Source organism: Panicum hallii, chromosome 9 (genome assembly GCF_002211085.1).
Source record: "Panicum hallii strain FIL2 chromosome 9, PHallii_v3.1, whole genome shotgun sequence".
Lineage (NCBI taxonomy): Eukaryota > Viridiplantae > Streptophyta > Magnoliopsida > Poales > Poaceae > Panicum > Panicum hallii.
In genome coordinates this window covers 58694859-58715394 of record NC_038050.1, presented here as the reverse complement: position 1 = coordinate 58715394, position 20536 = coordinate 58694859, and the positions used below count along the sequence as shown (strand labels likewise).

The window sequence follows — 20536 nt, the reverse complement described above, 5'->3', positions numbered from 1 at the left end:
GTACGCTTAAGCTTCTTCACTTGTCGTGAGTTTTTGATCTAGAGTTCTAGACTACTGAGAAGTGAGAACCATGTAGGCAAGGCAAGGGCCAACTTGACGATGCAAGAGGACTAGTGACTACTAGCTACATGCACATGTATGCATGGTCAAAACCAGGGCCACTGTCTTAGTATTAGTAATTGGAAGCTCTTTTAAACCTCTACTTGAAGCCACCTAGGATTGGACACTTTTAGAAAAATCTGAATCTATAAAAATAATACAAATAACCCCTAAATTTTGCATATAAATTATCCAATTATATCATTATTAAAAGTTAAAATAACCCCTAAATCTTAATCTAAATTATATAATTATAAAAAAAAATTAAAGTGCACCAATATGAAACTCTAAATTACTATTTCTATCATTATTAATATATTATTTATATTATTATTTATATAAAAATACTACCCATGATATGTGTCACCATGTATTCATGTATAATGGAAAAGATAAGAATACCAATTCACAAACAAATGGTTCAATTAAATACATATCAAACACTCATGGAGGTGTGATGCAAAATAAAATCTATTACAACTAGGTCATGATAACCATGTATTTTAAGTATGTGTTAGAATATTTAATAGATGAAAGAGAGCGCGAGATAGATAATTATAATTATTAGCTATAAGTTCTATTTTTTATTAGTTTTAATTAGCCTGTGTGTAAAGCTCTCTCTTTCGCAAAAGAAAAAAAATAGCTCATGCGGGAGCATTGGTTGATAGACTAGTTGAAGCTAAATGTTAATTAGTGTCTCGTAACACACAAGATATATAGGTCGGAGGTTGTCTTTGTTATGAAAAGAGATCGGCGTGCTTATTCTACAAATTTTAAAAATAGAGCACGCGCGCACTGTTAATTTAGGTGAAAAGAAGACTCTCAGTTAATTAGTTACTCGTGATCACACGTGGCAGGGCTCTGCTAGAGCTACACGGTGTACACTGTGTGTGGCACCCATGATCGATCGTGTCCACCAGACCACGAGGCCGGTATAAAATCAGAGACTCGTTACTTTTGCCAGACCCCCAGCAGGCCGGACGACTGCTGCGACACATGCATGGACACAATGCAAAGTATAGGATAATAGGACCGACCCGGCCGGCAACTTGGCACATGATGAGTACAGTGGTGCCGGGAAGATCCGGGAGAATAAGTGATAATGAGGCGCAGGAATAACAAAAACCTAATGCAGGACCAGTGCCAGTAGTACGTGATGGCAGAAAGCTAGCGTTGCTGCACTGCATTGCATGTGGCGTGTCTCTGGTTTTTTTTTCTTCTGTACAGTTCGTTGCTAGCCCTGCCCAGCAAACCTACTCGTTTGTTGCATGAATGAACGCGCGCACGATGACACACTGTGGAGCGAGTGTGGCCCGTTGTTGGTGCCCTCTTCACGTGCAGTGGCGATCCACGAGAAAAGCTGCGCGCGCGCTTTCAACCCCACTCGCTAGCTAGTTCCTTGTTGGTTTCAATATAGCGTAAAGCAAAGCGCGGTAGCTAGGGATAACGCAAAAGGCTAGATCACGACGAGTGCCCATGCATTGCAACATGATGCATCGGAGTGCGTTTGCGTGATGTCTGCTGATCCGCTGAGCCAAAGGAGGAGAGAGAAACAATGCTGCTGATCCGATCGATCCCTGCACCACAAGCTGACTACCGGAAAAAAAACTTATGCATCTTTATTTGCTGAACTAAGCACATCAAAGATCGACCAAGAAAGGAGAGATTGAGTACTTAGATTGTGCAACAAGTAGCTAGCTAGGTCGTCGATTCCAATCTGTTAAGTTCTACTTATACATCCCCATATCTAGCTACATTATTACTCCTAGTGATTCCAGGTCTAAAGGCGTGGTGGCCATCAAATCACCTTTGTTAGTTTCTGGTTCATCACCAATAATATTCACTGCCACCGACCCAACAGGCCAACATGCTTATGTTTACGTATGATGAGACACGTACGCACAGGGAGAGAGCGGTAGCTGATCGGCCAGTTATTTACATCGGTGAGCAAAGCAGCCTGTCGACCAGCACACGGTGGCATGCAGCAGGGGAATAATATTCAACGACAACCAGGCCGGCAGGCAGGCATGGCGCGCGACTCGTGTGTCGTCCTCACTTTTCACCGCGCGCGTAGAAAGTAGAAACTTCGCAAAAGTCGTTCTTGAAAGAAAAACAAAAAGTTAGTGCGCGCCCATGACGGGATGATCGAGGTGGCCCGGCCGGCCTCCCGGATGACGAAGCAGGTAGGAGCAAAACAGCACCGATCCACATGCGATGCACCGATCGATGATCCAGGGCATCGTCAAACGGTGGAGCGAGCTAGCTAGCTAGCTAGAGATTCCACGGATCATGCGTCCATTTCAGAGAGCATCATGCACGGATCATCGTTGCATGCTTCTTGCTTGCACTGTGCAGAATAATTGACCGCACCACTACTACTGGGCAAGCATACCGGAGTCAGCTAGTGTTCTCTGCTGTGATGATCGGGCAAGGGATTCCATTCCATCATCATGGACGTCGTCACTTCAAACAGGTAGCTAGGGATCGTTGTGGTTTTCTCGACGCTAGCTTCCTCCACAAAGGATGCATGCATAGACCGCTAACAAATGTGCCATGGCCGCCAACAACTGCACCACAACGCATCTTGCAAGCTTGCTTGTCGAGCGATGATATGCCATCAATTTAGATAATGTTTTGTTTATGAACACACAGTGTTAGTTGGCCTGTAGCATATGAACCAGACATGTTGCCAAGAATGTTGACGTACGAACAGAACAGTGCCGATCAACCTAAGATTAGTAGTACATTATTATTATATATCCACGCAAGCCCTAAATATGTCGACGTGTGTTGTGGAAAATTAAAAGGTTACCGGCGACCTAAACAAGGATATCACTACTGCCACTGATACCAATGATCGACGCATAACGCTACTTAAAAACTACGGAGACTTGACACACAAACTAAAGAACAAGCCAGTGCCTAACTCTTGTCTCTGCGCATAGGCTGCCAGAACGAAAGACATCGCCGGCCATCACTTGTTATTGCTGACTTGTTTGCAAGTAGTATATGCACGTCGACGACGCCCCAAGTAAAAAATACCATGCTCGCGTCAGGCTTTGCTTGCCAAACCGACTTTTTTCAAGTGCAAGCTGCTTGCGTATGTGTCCTTTATTTATACGTGATCGATCGTCAGAATGATGCAGGCACGCACAGCTACTTGCTTCTTCTTTGAGCTACATACCGGCCATATTATTAACAAGTGCCGGCTTGCTAGCTCAGTACGAGTGCCGTCCCTAAAACAGCCGTGTGGTGTGCGTGGTCGGCGATTGATTACTGTTTCTCAGCTCAGCTCGCCACTTTCTTCCTCGAGTGGATCGGAGATGCGGTAGCCGCGCTTTCTCTACAAGTAGCATAGGAAGAAGATGCGCGGTCGAGTAAAGGAGAAGTTGGAGAAAAAAACAAAATATGAATCTTCCACAAGTAGAAAGGTTGCAATCTACTAGATTATGTGCCGTCATGCCTACGATCGAGTCTAATTTCTAGCTGTAGAACCTGAATCTATAGTGTGCACACTCTCTCTCTCTCTCTCTATATATATATATTCCTCGCGTGCTGATCTGTTTTTACCCATTCCAACCCCACAAACCCTTAGCTTCCTTGCGAGATGTAAAAGCACTATAAAGATATGAACCAGATCAAATCTGCAACGGGGAACCGATCGATGCCAGTATATAAAAAGCTCGTTGAAAGTCGACGACAGTATAGTAGTGGGAAATCGAGAAGGAAGCTTAGAAAGCTGATAATATATATCAGCATCACTGTAATTCTAAAGTTTAGAATCTATTTGGATATCAGAATCTACTTTAGAATTTTCCCTAACCACTTTTGATGACAATTCAAAACTTCTGAGACTTCTTTTTTTAAAAGAATGAAATATACAATCAAATTAAATTGTTCTTTTCCTCGCAAAAAAAAAACTAAAGTCTTCTTTGTAAGTGGTGACATCCTCTACCTCCAGTGAACTATGCCTTTTAATTTGCTTCTTATAGTTTGTTATCTGATCTGGCTACACACATGCATGTGTGGTTCACCGTGTTGAAACCTGATCGATGAGGGAAGAAAACAAGTAGAAACTAACACTTGTACAAAACACGATGTTAGTTCTGGTTGGAAAACCTCCTGTAGTCCCGGTTTCCCAACCGGAACTTCTAGTTGTAGAAACTGGGACTAAAAGGTATGTAACGCTAAAAAAATAATTAGCAAGCAAAACCAACCCCTATGGTGCATAGGAATCGAAATTAAAACCTCCTACCTCGCGTATGGTTTTTTATCACCTCACCTACATAACACATGTGATTCTAAATGGGATGCTTTTCTTTTAAACTGACCCATGAAGGATAATTTAGTCCGGTTGGAGCCTCCAACAGGGACTAAAAGTTGACTCTTTAGCCCCGGTTGGTGTCACCATCCGAGACTAAAGAGAAACTTTTAGTTTCAGTTGGTGACTCCAACCGGGACTAAAGATCCCTCCGCCCCACTAGCCATTAGACAAGAGACTAGTGCTTTCATTGGTTCCGGATCTAACTCCGGCCGGAACATATATGTGCTGTTCTATGCTCGTGTAACTGGATAAAATATACGTGCGAGCTACGTGAGAAGTTTTGAGCTTTATACGGACGGAGCCGTAGGTAATAAGCGACAAGTGATGACAGCCATACATAATGCTGCAAATCAGGGATGGATAAACATAAAGTATTGGATCAGTAACTGAAAAGCGGTGAAATCCTCTTTTGGACTTCCTTTTGGTTCCTGCACGTGGTGGTCCGAAATCCCAAGACCAGACTTTGCATGTGTCCCAAAGTTTACCGGCAATGGATGAAGCTTCCTGGTGGTAGGGGCTGCAGGTATACGGAGCACTACTTGCACGTACAAAATTGTTGGAGAATGGACCATACGGAGTGTCAGGTTACACAGTCCAGGTGTTTGAAGTGATCAAGGTACGTCGTGTATAAAATAGTGCACCACAAGCTAGTGCACAACGAACGATGCGAGAAACATGTAACAGCATTAATTACTAGGGCATCATGCAGGATCACTGCATTCGTCCTGGTGTCTGTCAATTTTATAACAGCAAGATTTAATTTGTGAGAAGATTCATGCTTACTGGCGAGCTCATCCGTTGTTTCTCCATGAGCTGGTGATCGAGTAGGGATGACGGGCGGCAGGCCACCAGGTGAAGCTTGGAGTAGGTGACGGGCCGGCTGGTGAGCCTCGCCGGGCCTCCCCTCCTTTGGCGAGGCAACGGAGGTGCGCGGCAGCCGCAAGTGACAAGTGCATGACAGAATGAAGCGGCAGCTAGCGCTTGTGATCGGGTTGGAGAGGGAGGGTTGAGGTAATCATGGTAGATCCCGCGGCTATTTTTTTTTTAATGTGCTGTCGAGATTTCCAAAAAAATAAACACTTTCACCTTTAAATCTTAAATTATATTTCAGCGGGTTGCTAAACATTTTCAATGTACTGGTTCAGTTGTCGTAGCTGTCATCATCAGCCATCACCGGGGGTTCAATGGTAAAATGATTTGCGTGGTCACGCCGACACAGGAAATGATGGTGGCCACTGCAGTACTCTTGCAGCTACCGGGGCCTGCCGTCCTGTTACACCACTGACTACATACGCACGCAGAGAGAACGCGGGCCCGGCCACTCGAGAAGCAGCCTGCCGCTGGCACGTAGTACGTGCATGCAGTGCAGCAGCAGCGTGTGTGTGTGGGGGGGGGGGGGGGTGGTCTAGCTGTTGACGAGCCGGCCGGTAGGGATGGGCAAAATGATGCGTGCGCAGCGGCAGCGGCAGATGATGAGCAGACAGACCGCCGGTCCGATGCCTGGGCGGCGCCGCGGCCGGCGTCGTGGCCGTAGGGTAGGGTGGGCGCTGGCCTACTGTGCCGGTCAGGGGTTGCCCCTGTCCACTGTCGGACTGCACCAATCATATATGCGCGTATGGACATTGGTTGGTGTCACGGGACACCTCGCCGTCTCTTGCAGTTCCAAAACTTGAGCTGCATACATACATATGTATCTATATAGGTAAAAAACCACGCACATGCATCTGGTAGTAATTAAAAAGTGGAAGGAGAGTGGATAGACGGAGTCTAACTAGTCCCCGCGCAAGAATTTCCTTCCATTGCAATTTCGGACGGAGTAATCAAAAAGTGGTTCCATTGAAATGTGAAGGTTGCAACGCACATCTGATCCCTCCTTTTCCTCCGTATGGATGCATGCGCATTTAGATTCAGATATTTGCGCCAACAAAAAAAATATATATATATAATGAGACGAACTTGCAGAAAAGAAAGAAGATGATAATGGAAATATCTCATGGAAGGTCTATTCGGCACAGTATGGAACTCACCTCCTGCTCATCAATGTGAAGCGGGCAACGGCAAGGCGCCCATCCGTCGACAGGTGCGCACTTGCAGTGGCCCTCCACCGATCCATCCATCATCCATCTGCGCATCATCGGATCACATTCATGAACCCGCCGGCCGGCACCCCAGATATATATAGCCTGCAACTGGTCACCATTTACAGCGCGTGCCTTGCCATGCCCCCAAAACTATAATCGTCCGGTACACATGGCGAGTGAGGTAGGGATCCACGAGCCAGCAACCGATCGAGCATTCGTGAACGGATCGAACGAACAAACAGCCCGATGCGGTGGCGCATCCCGCATGCCACGGCGGCGCCAGCGAGCCGACCCGCCACCACTCCGCGCGCCTCCGTGCGCGCGCGTGGGGCGGCGCGCCGGAGCTGTCCGTGCAACGTGCCGGGATCCCGCCTCCCGCGCCACGGCCGCGCCGCGCGCGCAGGATCGGAGCTGGGAGGAGCAGTGGTAGGGGAATCCGTGCGCGTCCACCGGCACCACCTGCCGCAGCGCAGCAGCCGCCGGTGCGCGCGTAGTGGGGAGGAAAAAAGAAAAAAAAAGAACTAGCTAGGCAGGCCGGCCGCGCCGGCCAGCGGTTGAAAACCCTCCTGCATCTGCATGTGGCAATATACAAGCCATGGCGTCGGTGAATCGAAGCTTCCTCCGATCCCACTCTGCAACGCAACGGAGCCGGATCGAATCTCTGGCGAGCCAGCCAGCAAATTCTCTCGCGGTACGGTGGTGGTGGCCTTTGACCCGGATTATCTTTCTGACCGGGCGGCCGGGCGGGGCGATTAACATACGCGCGCGCATCGCCGTCGCGGCCGGCAGGCAGGGGAATATCTGCCATGCATAGGGCACCCGCCCGCCCCCCGCGTCCGGCTCCCTCCGGCGTGCCGTGCCGCCGCCCGTGCATGTTAACCGCAACTTGGGCACACGCGGGCGGGGAGAGCTAGCGGACCAGAGCAGAGGTTCTTCTCCGATTCAATTCCGCGGCGGCGACGGGCGCTATCTGTCAGTCAGTCTCGCCCGCGGGCGGCCGGCACATGGCCAGGCTGCGTAAACCTGAGCTTAATCTTATCTAACCGCCCACTAATCGCTCGCAGAATCTAATCTAACATCCCCACAATTAATGACCCCCGAGCATGCACACGGCGGCGGCCGGCGGTCGTTGTGTGTTTTCCTTCTTCCGTAGCCGGCGACGCCATGTGAGGAGACGAGACGTACAGTACAGCGGCGGCACGGCCGGCCGGGCGGTGGCATCTGTGCGCGCGCGCTTGAGGAAGGGCGGTCGCCGGTCGGGCCGGAGGATGGCCTGTACGGCACCGCAGGACATGGCAATGCCACTGTGGTGTTCCTCCGATCCGATCCTGCAAAGGATAGAAAGAGCGAGAGAGCGGCAGATGTGCCGGCCGGGTCGGGCAAAGCGCATCGCCGGAAAAAGAAAAGAATAGAAAATCGGAACAGGAAGACAAGGGCGGCAGTGGACGCTGGCGAGGCCTCGCTCCATCCGGTCGCCTCGGTTCGCACGACGGGGATGCCGGGTGCAGGCCAAGGCTGAGGCGTGCGTCGCGTCCGGACCGGAACAGCGAGCGGCAGGGCGGGGATCAGGCGGCGTACGCTTCGCCGCGCCAGACAGCTAGTCGATGTCGTCTCCCCCCAACCCCCCCCCCCCCCCTCGTGCCCGGCGGCTTTCTCGCCGCGCGCCGACCGGGCCGGGCGCTGGCCTTTTTTCTTTTCCTTTCCCTTTCCCGCAGCGCGGCGACACGCGCGCGTGCGCCGTGCGCGTCTTCGATCTGCTCACCGCGCACTGCGCTCCACCACTATCGGTCGAGCTGGTGAGATCGTGTCACGGGTGGGTGCTCTCATCGGCTGCTGATCGACGGGCCTGTCCGTGTCCGTCGTGCTCGCGGTAGTGCGTGTACTACTTGGTAGCAGCAGTCTCTTCTCTCTTGGGAGAAAGAGATGGAGGAGGAACGGCCGTGGCCTTTGCCCATTTGACACGTTCCGGGCACTAGTCGATCCCACAGGGATGGCCTCCAACCGTTGATTGTGCTGCGACGCGCGAAAAAAAAAACACAATAATTGTGTCTAGCTAGAGCAACATGGATGGCCATGCGAGATGCAATTCGACTTCTACTAGAATAATGCTGCTGCTAAAAATCTCGCCTTGGATTTTGGTTGCCAATTTTAAAGAGGTGTCTCTGGATCAGCTGAACCAAGGGACAGCGGGGCGGTGTCAGAAGGGTGGACTTGGTGTCTCCTCTCCTCTGGCATTCCAATTGTAGTAGCACCCTCCACCAGCTCTGGTGTACGAGAAAGTACCATCGGTCCACTGCAGGAGTGCAAGTTGCTCGCACACACCAGTTGCCATTCCCAGCAGGCCAGCAGATCTTCAGTAACCCCGCTGCTGCTTCTCCTCTTCTGGAACGCCGATCGCCGGTGGACGCTGCTGCACCTACGCTGTCGATTACCCGGCTCGTCCCGGCCATCCCCGCTCGGCTGTACGCCACTCGCTGGCGCTGCCCCTGAACGCCGGGTCACGTCCCTTCCATGTTATCCGGCACGAGATAAACGCCGCGGAGCAGGGCACTAGGCGCTGGCCGCCACCGAGGAGGACATCGCGCGCGCTGCCGCGGCGAGGCGTGTGAGGCAGGCAGGCGCGCCGCATCGCTGGTCGCGGCCGGGGCCGGGGGACGCGACGCCCGCGAGGGGAAGGGGGGAGGGCCGCGCCGTGACCTGTCCGGGTCCGACGTGGGCGGGCTTGCCGGGCCGCTGCCCACCTCCCGACGCGACACGGGTCCCCACCGTGCCGCCCCCGCCCCCGACACCCCTCGCCGTCGCCCTCGTGCCCGCCCTGCCCGCCCACCTATATAAACCTGCCTCCGCCGCTCCCACATCCTCCACACCCATCAAGCTGCTGCTTGCCCAATCTCACTCCGAGTCTCCCTACCCATAGACTCAACAACAACGAGGCATTGGCATTTGTTTGTTCCGTTCCGTCGCGTCCCATTTTCCGGCGCCCAGCCAACTCACCCTCTCCCTCTGCTCCTGTTCCATTCCACCGGGCCGCCTCTCGCTCCTGCCCCGTTCCGGATGGCGGTGATGACGGACATGCCCGCGGCGACGGCGCTGCGCGCGCCGGCCCCTGCCGCCGCCGCCGCCGCGTCCAGCGACAAGGACGCCGAGAAGCTGAGGTTCATCGAGGAGATGACCTCCAACGTCGACGCCGTGCAGGAGCGCGTCCTGGCCGAGATCCTCGCCAGGAACGCCGGGACCGAGTACCTGGCGCGCTGCGGCCTCGCCGGCGCCACCGACCGCGCCGCGTTCCGCGCCAGGGTGCCCGTCGTCACCTACGAGGACCTGCAGCCCGACATCCAGCGCATCGCCAACGGCGACCGCTCGCCCATCCTCTCCGCGCACCCCATCTCCGAGTTCCTCACCAGCTCCGGGACCTCGGCCGGCGAGCGCAAGCTGATGCCCACCATCAAGGAGGAGCTCGACCGGCGCCAGCTGCTCTACAGCCTCCTCATGCCGGTCATGAACCTGTAAGTCCAGCATTATACTCACTAGCTAGTAGTGATAATTAGAGGTTATTGATTGATTTGACAAACACAGACAAGTCATCATAGACGATAGCTACGGATCATGGGCATGGCATGATGAATTGGTGTCGAATGGAACGAGGCACACAGTTTGTAGTTTGTACTGACGCGCGCGCTCGATTGCTACCTGCTGCTGACAGGTACGTGCCTGGGCTGGACAAGGGCAAGGCGCTCTACTTCCTGTTCGTCAAGTCGGAGACGACGACGCCCGGCGGTCTGACGGCGCGGCCCGTGCTGACGAGCTACTACAAGAGCGAGCACTTCAAGAACCGCCCCTACGACCCGTACCACGACTACACGAGCCCCACGGCCGCCATCCTCTGCGCCGACGCGTTCCAGAGCATGTACGCGCAGATGGCGTGCGGGCTCTGCCAGCGCCACGACGTGCTCCGCGTGGGCGCCGTGTTCGCATCGGGCCTCCTCCGCGCCATCCGCTTCCTGCAGCTCCACTGGGAGCAGCTCGCCGACGACATCGAGGCCGGGACGCTGACCCCGCGCGTGACCGACCTGTCCGTCCGCGAGGCCGTGGCGGGCATCCTCCGCCCGGACCCGGAGCTGGCCCGGTTCCTCCGCGGCGAGTGCTCCCGCGGCGACTGGGCGGGCATCATCACCCGCGTGTGGCCCAACACCAAGTACCTGGACGTGATCGTCACCGGCGCGATGCAGCAGTACATCCCGACCCTTGAGTACTACAGCGGCGGCCTGCCCATGGCGTGCACCATGTACGCCTCGTCGGAGTGCTACTTCGGGCTGAACCTCCGGCCGATGTGCCACCCCTCGGAGGTGTGCTACACCATCATGCCCAACATGGGCTACTTCGAGTTTCTCCCCGTGGACCAGGCGAGCGGCGTGGCTTCGGGCGACGCGGCGCAGCTGGTGGACCTGTCCCGCGTGGAGGCCGGGCGCGAGTACGAGCTGGTGATCACCACGTACGCGGGGCTCTACCGGTACCGCGTCGGCGACATCCTCCGCGTGGCCGGGTTCCACAACGCGGCGCCGCAGTTCCGGTTCGTGCGCCGCAAGAACGTGCTGCTGTCCATCGAGTCCGACAAGACCGACGAGGCGGAGCTGCAGCGCGCCGTGGACCGCGCGTCGGCGCACCTCCGCGCGCGGTGCGGCGGCGGCGCGGCGGTGGCGGAGTACACGAGCCAAGCGTGCACCCGGAGCATCCCGGGGCACTACGTGGTGTACTGGGAGCTGCTGGCCACCGCGGAGCAGCAGGGCGCGGCGGTGGACGGGGAGACGCTGGAGCGGTGCTGCCTGGAGATGGAGGAGGCGCTCAACTCGGTGTACCGGCAGAGCCGCGTGGCGGACGGGTCCATCGGGCCGCTGGAGATCCGGGTGGTGCGGGCGGGCACGTTCGAGGAGCTCATGGACTACGCCATCTCCCGGGGGGCCTCCATCAACCAGTACAAGGTGCCCCGCTGCGTGTCCTTCCCGCCCATCGTGGAGCTGCTCGACTCCCGCGTCGTGTCGCGCCACTTCAGCCCCTCGCCGCCGCACTGGGAGCCGGCGGCGGCGCGCCGCTCCGACTAGGCCGCCGTGGTAGCACTAGTTTTAGCGCTTGGTTCTTGCAAAAATTTTTTGGCCTTGCGTACGTGACAGGCCGGGCCGGGTGGTGCTGGTGGATGCTTTGTGCTGATTAGGCCAGTCGTGTGTTTTCAGAGTTAGAGGAGCGTGTCGAGTACGTGCTATGTAATGTGGGTGTTGTTAATTGCTAGTAGTGCTTAGCGAGTGGTGCCGTTGCTAGCACAAGTAACGAGATGTGAGTATTAGCGTGCCAGAATGCCCGTGTCCGGTCGACCGTTGGGTCCCGTCTTGAACTCTTGATGGGCCTTTCCACATTTAGGCCGTGCTGGAGTGCTGGTGCTGCCGCGCTTCACCAAATCCGTGCCAGATCGCCATGAACGGGCGGAGGGAAAGCGGGGAGGCAGCGTAGACCGGGAAGTACACCAGGACTAGTCAAAAAGGCCGCCTGCAATGGCTGCTGCAAGTCGAAAGCCTTCTGTCCTTTCGCCGCCCTGCCCCTTTTTTAGCGCAACGATTAGTGCGGAACCATCCGGTGTCACGGAGGCAGGAGTCGTAGCCTTCGATTGGTGCGGCCGCCTATGCAAGTGCTGCTAGCAGTTCTAGGCCTGTCTTGTTGGGTTCCGCCGAGCCGGAAACCAGAAACCCCGTCCGCTCTCCGCAGGCGCGCGTTGCTTTGCCGACGCGGGCGTGGAGTTGGATGGGACGGGGCCGCCAGCCATCGCACGTACGCGGATTTTGTTCGGATTTCCTCGGCGTGGGCGAGGAGGGATTCGGTTCCGTGTACATGACTGGCTTTCGTTGGAGGCGCGCGGTGAACCTGCCTTTCGTTTCGTTTCACCCTGATGGGTGGGCCGGCTAGAATCTCCTGCCAAATAATAGAGAGAGAGGTCGTACTCCGCATCGTCTTTCGATCGAAACAATAATAGAGGGGGCCCTGTTCGCATCATCCGTCCAGTCAGATAGAGCTACGCCGATGCGGCCGACTAACAAAGAAGCAGAGGGCCGGGGAAGCACTGTTCGAAGAAGTGCATTGCTGAGTCACTCGCGGCCGCAGCAGCGATTAACGTCTTGTCGTAGGAGCTTTGAGAAAAGTCGCCTGGCCACCTGATGCTACCCGCACGTACGTGATCAAATTGCTCTCAACGCAAGGAGACAAACGCCGCCGTTGATCAGTTTTATTCCAGTGGCCGGCACTCCAGGTGCTCTTGGCCGGCACCAAGTCCACCCAGCAGCTAGCCACCACACAATAAGATTAGGCACGTTTCTCTTGTCCCTTCTGTCAGTACCAGCCAGCCAGTACACCTGGACCGGTCGATCAATCGGATCTTCCGGTCGAGAAGTGCCGTCCGTACCTGCGCAAGTGTGCCCGGCACTCCGGCTAGGCGTAACCGACAAGTTCCGGCCGGTTTAATCATCCACGTCGTCTCGTCGCGCACTAAGGATCTATTTGGAGAGTTGTCTAAGCTGCCACCGCCTAACCTTAGGCGTGCCACATAATGTTAGGCAGATGTTTGGAGGCGATACTAACGGTAGCGCGCCACAGTTTTCTTAGGCACGCCGGAACGGCTCGCCACGCGAAATCACGCCACAGGTGCGGCGCTCGATTTGGCCGCCGCATCCAAAAATCACGCCACACCCTCTCCTCCTTCCTCCCGTCCGCGCCGGCGCAGGTACCCCGCCGCCCCCTCCTCCCCGGCCCGCCGCCGGGCCACCGCCCGCCGCGCCCCCTCCCCCGGGATCCACCGCGAGCCTCGTGCTCCCCCCCACCCCGCGGGATCCACCGCCGGGGCAGATCCCGCCGCCCCCTCCCCCGGGGCAGATCCCGCACCCGCCGCCCCCTCCCCCGCGGGAGCAGGGGCCGCCGCCCGCCCCCCCTGGGAGCAGAGCCCGCCGCCCCCCGCGCCCCCACCCCGCGGGAGCAGAGGCCGCCGCCGCCCGCCGCGCCCCCCTCCCTGGGGCAGGGCCCGCCGCCCACCCCGCGGGAGCAGAGCCCGCCGCCGCCGCCCGCGGGAGCAGAGCCCGCCCCCCTCCCCCGCGGGAGCCGGGGCCGCCGCCCGCTGCGCCCCTTGCTGCATTTGTCCTCCCTGGGCCAGAGGCTGCGCGCCCTTGCTGCATTTGTCCTCCCCTCCCCCCCCCCCCCCACAATTGATTATTTCCTGCAATTGTCTAACCCCCCAATTGATCATTTCCTGCACATAAGTAACATTTCTATTCCTTTATTCAGGTATTTTTCCAGCAAGAACAGTCATCTTCTCCTTTAAGGTATAACTATCTTCTAGATTTTAATTGTGTCATATGTGTTGTATGCATTCTAAAATAGTTCTTAAATCTTTATAGATGGGTGCAATGGAGGATTATCTTGAGTATTATTATTATGATTATAACATTCGAAGAAGAAGGTTGCTTATTTGCATAGCCATCTGTGTTTGTATGTTGTGGTACAAGTTACGAGAACATAGATTGATGAGGAGGCCCAAATATGGTTCTTTATTAGAAAGAGATTTGGAAAGAGAAAAGAGGTTAAACCGTTTATACAATGGAACTGAAGCTAACTGTATTAGTGAGTTGCGCATGCGTAAAGTTATTTTTCACCGGTTATGTGGTCATTTAAGATCCCGTGGATTATTAGAGGATAGTATCAATGTGTCAATTGAGGAACAAGTAGCTATATTCTTGAAATTTGTTGGTCATAGATGGACAAATAGATCAGTTGGTTTTGAGTTCTTACGCTCCGGAGAGACTGTTAGTAGATATTTTAATGCTGTTTTGGATGCTTTATGTGTATTGTCTCGTGATATTATTGTCATGAGAACTACGGAAACACATCCAAAGATATACACCAGCCCGGGAAGATTTTACCTGTACTTTGAGGTAATATATATATATATATATAATGCAATGAAGTTATTTTTCTATTAATTTGTAGTAATTACTAACAGGAGCACTTTTTTTATTTGTGTTAGAAATGTGTAGGAGCATTGGATGGCACACAAATACCGGCATCGGTTCCTGTATATATGCAAGATAGATTTAGGGGTAGAAAGCACTATCCAACATAAAATATCTTAGCTGCCGTAGATTTTGACCTTAAGTTTACATATGTGCTGGCCGGATGGGAAGGATCAGCTTATGATTCCTTTATGTTCCAAGATGCATTGTCACGGCCATCAGGCTTAAAGGTTCCAGAAGGTATAAGTCAAGTCATTAATATACCGTGTTTTAGCTTCCAAAATGAATAGCTAATGGTAGCTTAATCTAATTGTAGGTCACTAGTTTTTAGCCGATGCTGGTTATGCTGCTAGACCTGGCATATTACCTCCATATCGAGGTGTCCGGTACCACCTTAAGGAGTTTAAGGGTACTAAACGACCGGAGAATCCAAGAGAACTGTTCAACCTTCGTCACTCCTCTCTTAGGACAACGATTGAGCGGACATTTGGCACACTCAAAAACAAATTTAAGATACTTACAAGTCAACCATTCTTCCTTTTAAAAACACAAGTCAAGATAGTTTTGGCATGCTGCACTTTGCATAACTTAATAATTGATGACGGACCTGATATCTATGTTTATGATGATGCGATATGGTTTCAAACTCTTCCAAGAAGCAATCGTTCACATGGGGATATTAATAGGGACAACCAGCAATAGGCAATCATACATGATCAGTTAGCTCAGCAAATGTGAGATGAGTGAGACCAAATTTGATACTTGTGCTTCTGTTTTGAGATATTATTTTAAGTGTATTGGATGGTTTTATTGAGACCTTATCTAATTGTTTAGAGACATTATTATGTGGCTGTTTTCAGATCCTATTTAATTAAATTATGTTGCTGTTTAATTGTACTACAAGGCTGTTTTGACACCATTTTTTATTGTTATATATGTATATTTTGAGTCCCTATTTTATTGTTACATGTGGCTATTTTCTATGGGATGAGGATCAAACTAAATTTATGCTCGGTTGGTTCATTGACTACATAAAGGAGCAGTATGCTGGTTTCAAGATAAAAAAGCAGCATCACTTTAAGTGTTCAGAAGTATTGAATAGGTAGTTCAATATAGGGGTAACAGCTACTCAAGTTGAGAGGCATTTCAGATATTACAAGAAAAATTGGAAGTTTATTAGAACAGCTTTAAGTAAGAGTGGTAACACATTTGACACCTCAAGATCTATAGTTATCATATCTGAATCAGAGAAGGCTAACTTACAGGTATTTTTTTTCCAATATTTGTTGTTAGTATTTTGCTAAATGAATGAAATATTGTTTATTAACAAATGGCATGTTACTGTATGCAGGTAAGGGCAAGAAGGCTCTTGTCCAAGCCCATCAAATTCTTCAATGAAATGCAAGAACTATTCCTTAACAGCAGTGCTGATGGTTCTCTTGCCATGGACGCTAACACTTGTCTCAATGAGATACAAGCTGATGAAGATAATGATTATGATGATGACTTATGCAATGAGTTGTCCAGCTATGCTCCGCCTGAAGATAATCTAGGTGATGATTCAGACACTTTACCTTCCTCTATTAGTGGTCAGCCCAGCATGGCATCCCAAGTGGCTGAGCAAAGCTCATCTAGCTCGGGAGTCAATCGTCTAAGAAGTGAGGGAAAAGCACAGAAGAGAGATGTGAGACCAAAGAGCCGCATGTCTAGGGTAGGAGATGCAATCACAACTGCTTTAGTGGAACTTCAAAATGAAATCAAGAAGCCACCACCACCTCCACCATCTATGCGCAGCTCTGATGATATATTGTGGTAAAGACTTGAGAACATGACTTTAACTACTGACCAAAAGCTGATGGTATGAATATTTCTAGCATCCAAAGAACAAAAGGGGATGCGTAGTTTCTTATCAGGCTCATCCGAGGTAACATTTCAATCATGGGTTTTTAAGTTTCTTAGCGATTCGGGGATGTGAATTGACTATGTCTACTCGTCTGCTATTTTGTTTAAGTATTTAGCTAATATATCTTGAGTGTTGTTATTACACATATGTTGTATTCTAGCTGTCATTAGAATTACTATTTGCATTTCGTTAAGCTGATTTATTTTACACTTGTAATAGATTCATCGGAGTACTTAAGATGGGTGCTGTGAATGGAGGCTGACCGCTGCGAATGGAGGCTGACCATAGGAACTTTTGTTAACTGCTAGTGCTCTACTATTTTGTAAATCAGCACCATTGTAAACCTCTTACGGTGTGTTGGTTGTGTGTGGGATGGTATGGTCTTTGCGAAGTGCTTCTGTTCCGTCATGGACGGACTCTCTGAACTGCGATAAATTGCTTGATGAAATAGCAGCTACTCTGCTCTACCCTTGATTTCCATTTTGGTGTGTTCTGGAAGCAAATTGTGTAGTTGGTCAGTGTTACACGGCAGGTCTTTTTTTCCCTTTTGCCAGTCTTCTGAAGAGATGGTGTGTTCTGCTGCTCAATGGTATACTTGCCATTTGAGGTGAGGATTAGAGGGAACTGAACCAGATTCATACGGATAAAGGAAGTGATGCGGGTTCAGTTTCCTTTAATATCTCACCATGAATGGTCCATCTGGAAAACAATTTAACACTCACACGTACACAATTATACATTAAGTACAATATCAGGTATCGAAGCAGGCATATAGTTCGGTTTCAGTTTGTTAATTTTTCTGTACCATCTTGAATTAGTCTGAATAGTGCGTGATCTATGAAGACTAAAGGGATGGATGGAGGGGTTGGTGGAGGTGGTGGCTACCGGAGCGTTTTCTTAGGCGGTTGGCTTAATACTACCTCCTTTTTTATTTTCATGACGTTTCAGATAGCTACTTTAGTGTTAATTAGCCTAAGTTTGCATCCACTTTTGAATTTGAGAAAACTCATATTTGCCACATCCATAAGTTAGACGTATTACCAAACAGATGCCACATGTGCCTAACATTAGGCGTGGCAGCACATCAAACACTTACTATACTTTTCTTCAGTTTTCCTAACCTTAGGCGCGGCAGTACACCAAACACATAACTAAGCATGGCTGCTTAGGCACGCCGCACCTGTGGTGGTTGTCTAACCTTAGGCGGTGGTGGGTTAGGCAACATTCCAAACAGGCCCTGAGCTAGCCTTTCTTTTTTGGCCATCAGGCAACCATGCTTCTTGCTCCCTCCCGTCTTTTGACTAATTGTCCGTGCTCGGCAGGAGCTGACCACTTCTGATTCTTCTTTATTTGCTTGGTGTCTGCTGCAGCAGCAGCCTGGAAAGCAGGGACGAACTAACCACCCGACTAATATAGTTAAACGTCGTTGACTCCTCAGGTACGGGAGGCAGCAGGCTACACTCGGAGTCCCTCCAGGAAGCTGCTTCCTACCCACAGTGTCATGCATGCGCATGTACTCGGAGTGATGACGAATCATGCAGCCGTGTGGTTCATGTGGGTTCGTACACAATTCTGGGCAACAGAGGAATGTGTACAGAATAGCCAATAATGTTAGACATCAACCTAATAATAATATGGATGGATGTAGATGTTGAAAGCTTGTGGATAAATTTCGGGGCTCACACGTCAGCTAAACCAGAATTGTTTTGTCTCTGTTCTGTGTCTCTCTCGTTTGTTCATACAATTCCCCTACTGCTTCCCGTTGAATGGCACACGCTTGTACATTCGTCCCACACGTTGGGCCTTGCGTGGATTGGGCTAGGGTTCGGCCCATCCGAATAGGCTCCAGCCCTCCAAGACGTTTGCACAGCCTGAATGATTATGGATGGATTCTGAAAAAAAATACTTGCGCACCATCCCTACTATCCATGCTCCTACAGCGAATTGAGATGCTATTATCATTCCTAGTACTATCCTTTCTTCGCTGTCTCTATATCCCCAACTTGTTCATTGCCTTCCGCTTTGAGTGGCTGCTTCCTTCAGTTTCAACAGAAACACTTCTTTTTCGGACATGGACACGGCATGTATTCCTAGTCTCTGTACAGGCAGAAGATTCCACCATCCTAAACTCTTTAGCAACATGTGGGCGTCCCTGTTCGCTTTCAGCTGGGGCTGTGGCCGGGTACAGACGAGGCATCTTGCCTGCCGCGCCCTCGCCAGCCAGGTAAAGAAGTCCTTGAAAATAAGAAGAGGAAACAGTTCCTGGTCATGGCGGAATCATAAATGGAACAGGAGGGACAAGTAAAAAAAAAGGAGAAAAGATAGCCGCTGGTGGAGCGACCCAACGGGCCGGGCAGTCTGCGAGTTCCATGGCCCGGCATCATCTCTTTCCACGGCGGCCCGTCTTCCTAGCCCTCTCCCAGCGGCCACCACCGCACACCCCCACCGCCAAAGCGTTTGCAGTGCGCCCAGCAGCGCAGGTCGAGCAGAGTGGCCGCGGCGTCTACTGTAGCCGCCGGGATCAGAACGGCATGGATTCCCTTCCCACACGCTACGCGCGCCCACCGTTCCAACGGAAGCAGCTGCCATGCCAGAGCCCAGAAGCCGCATGGACGCACATCCTGATCTTCAGAGTGATCGACCGCGCTGTGGCCCCCGGCTTAGATCAGAAGAGACGATGGTCAGATGGATAGCCTCACTGCCTCACACATGCTACGCCAAAGCTGAAGGGTGGCTACTGGCCAGCAGCGCTTCCATTCTTTTTGGGATCTCGGCCGGGCTCCTCCCCTTTTGGTACTTTTTCTGCCGCCTGGCTTTACTCTCTTTACCGCGCGCATTCCAAAGGGAATTTTGCGGCAAAGGGGGGAAAAAACGCTGCGGCCGCAGCAGGGGTGGCGATCGAGGGCAATCTCCGCGCTACGGATTCGTGCTGCCACGACGACGATGGACACGCATCGCAACCCCAGGAATGAGGAATCTCATCATCAGGTGGTGCGGGGAGCCTTTTTTCCGTTTCCATGACAACCAGCCACTCATCCGGCGTTCCTGGGGCAGGCATACGCGCTACGTACCTCATTCTGTGCGCGAGTATCTCTGATCCACTCAATCTTTTGATGCACTTTTTAGTTTGTTTATCGGTCGACTGGAGTCGACACCGAGGCAGCGGGAGGAGAGAACGCACGAGGCTTGCAAGCGACCGCCGCATCCGGCGCCGCGTTTAACGCCGCGGGCATGTGGCATTTACGCACGACAGGCACACGCGAGCGAGCGGGCATCCACCGGATGTATAGCAGCTCTACCTAGCTCTAATGATCATTCATAGCGTGCGCCTGACCCGCCCGGACGTCTACCCGTCCGCACAACGACCCCATGCGGCCTCATCGCTTTTCTTTAGGTACGAGCAGAGCAGTCCTGACGACGGCGGCTCTGGGGCGAGCTATCTAGGTCTGCTGATGAGGCCGATCTACCGACGACGAATTCCCTCCCCGGACTAGCTAGCTAGACTAGCTAGACTCGGTCACCGTGAATCAGTGGCCCACGCAAGGGGTCTCGCACGACACGGCCGAGCGAGGGGCGGCGGCATGCAGGCACCAGTGCGCGCGGGCGATCCGGCCGGGGGATAAGGGCACGCGCGCGCGCATTGGAGTAGTAGCATTGGACGGCGACGCCATGCATGATCAGGGACCTCGCACGCACGGAACAGTGCTCGTCGCCGATCCGGCTGCAGGCGGGGCAGAGCGCAGCTATCGGCGTCATGGATCGTGTCCGCCGCCGCTGGATGGATGAGCACAGCTACAGGACCCGGACGTCGTCCGTCTGGTCCGGAAAGTACAGTAAGCTCTGCTCCGTATGCAGCGGTCCATGGGAGCTCACTCGCATCAGGGTCCTGCACGTAATCTGCAGCCTGCATGCAGCGGTCGATCCATATCCATCAGGAACGCTGTAGCGAATTGATCAGCCAGCCTCCGGGTGATTTGTTGGCTGGCCGACTGGATCCGCTCCAGCTCATTACTATGGGGGCGGGGGAGGTAGGGTGTGCGTGTGTGTAGCTGATCTCTCTCCGGCGGCCGTGACATGATCGCCCGCC

General features: G+C 52.4%; 1 protein-coding gene across 1 annotated transcript; it reads left to right on the top strand.

The window, feature by feature from the left end:
• The first annotated feature begins 9383 nt into the window (after window positions 1-9383).
• Window positions 9384-11850, top strand: LOC112875721 (probable indole-3-acetic acid-amido synthetase GH3.8). Its single transcript, XM_025939671.1, has 2 exons — window positions 9384-10010; window positions 10208-11850. Exons 1-2 carry the CDS (start codon window positions 9559-9561, stop codon window positions 11601-11603), a joined length of 1848 nt encoding a protein of 615 aa, XP_025795456.1. The 5' UTR covers window positions 9384-9558; the 3' UTR covers window positions 11604-11850.
• Window positions 11851-20536: the final 8686 nt, after the last annotated feature.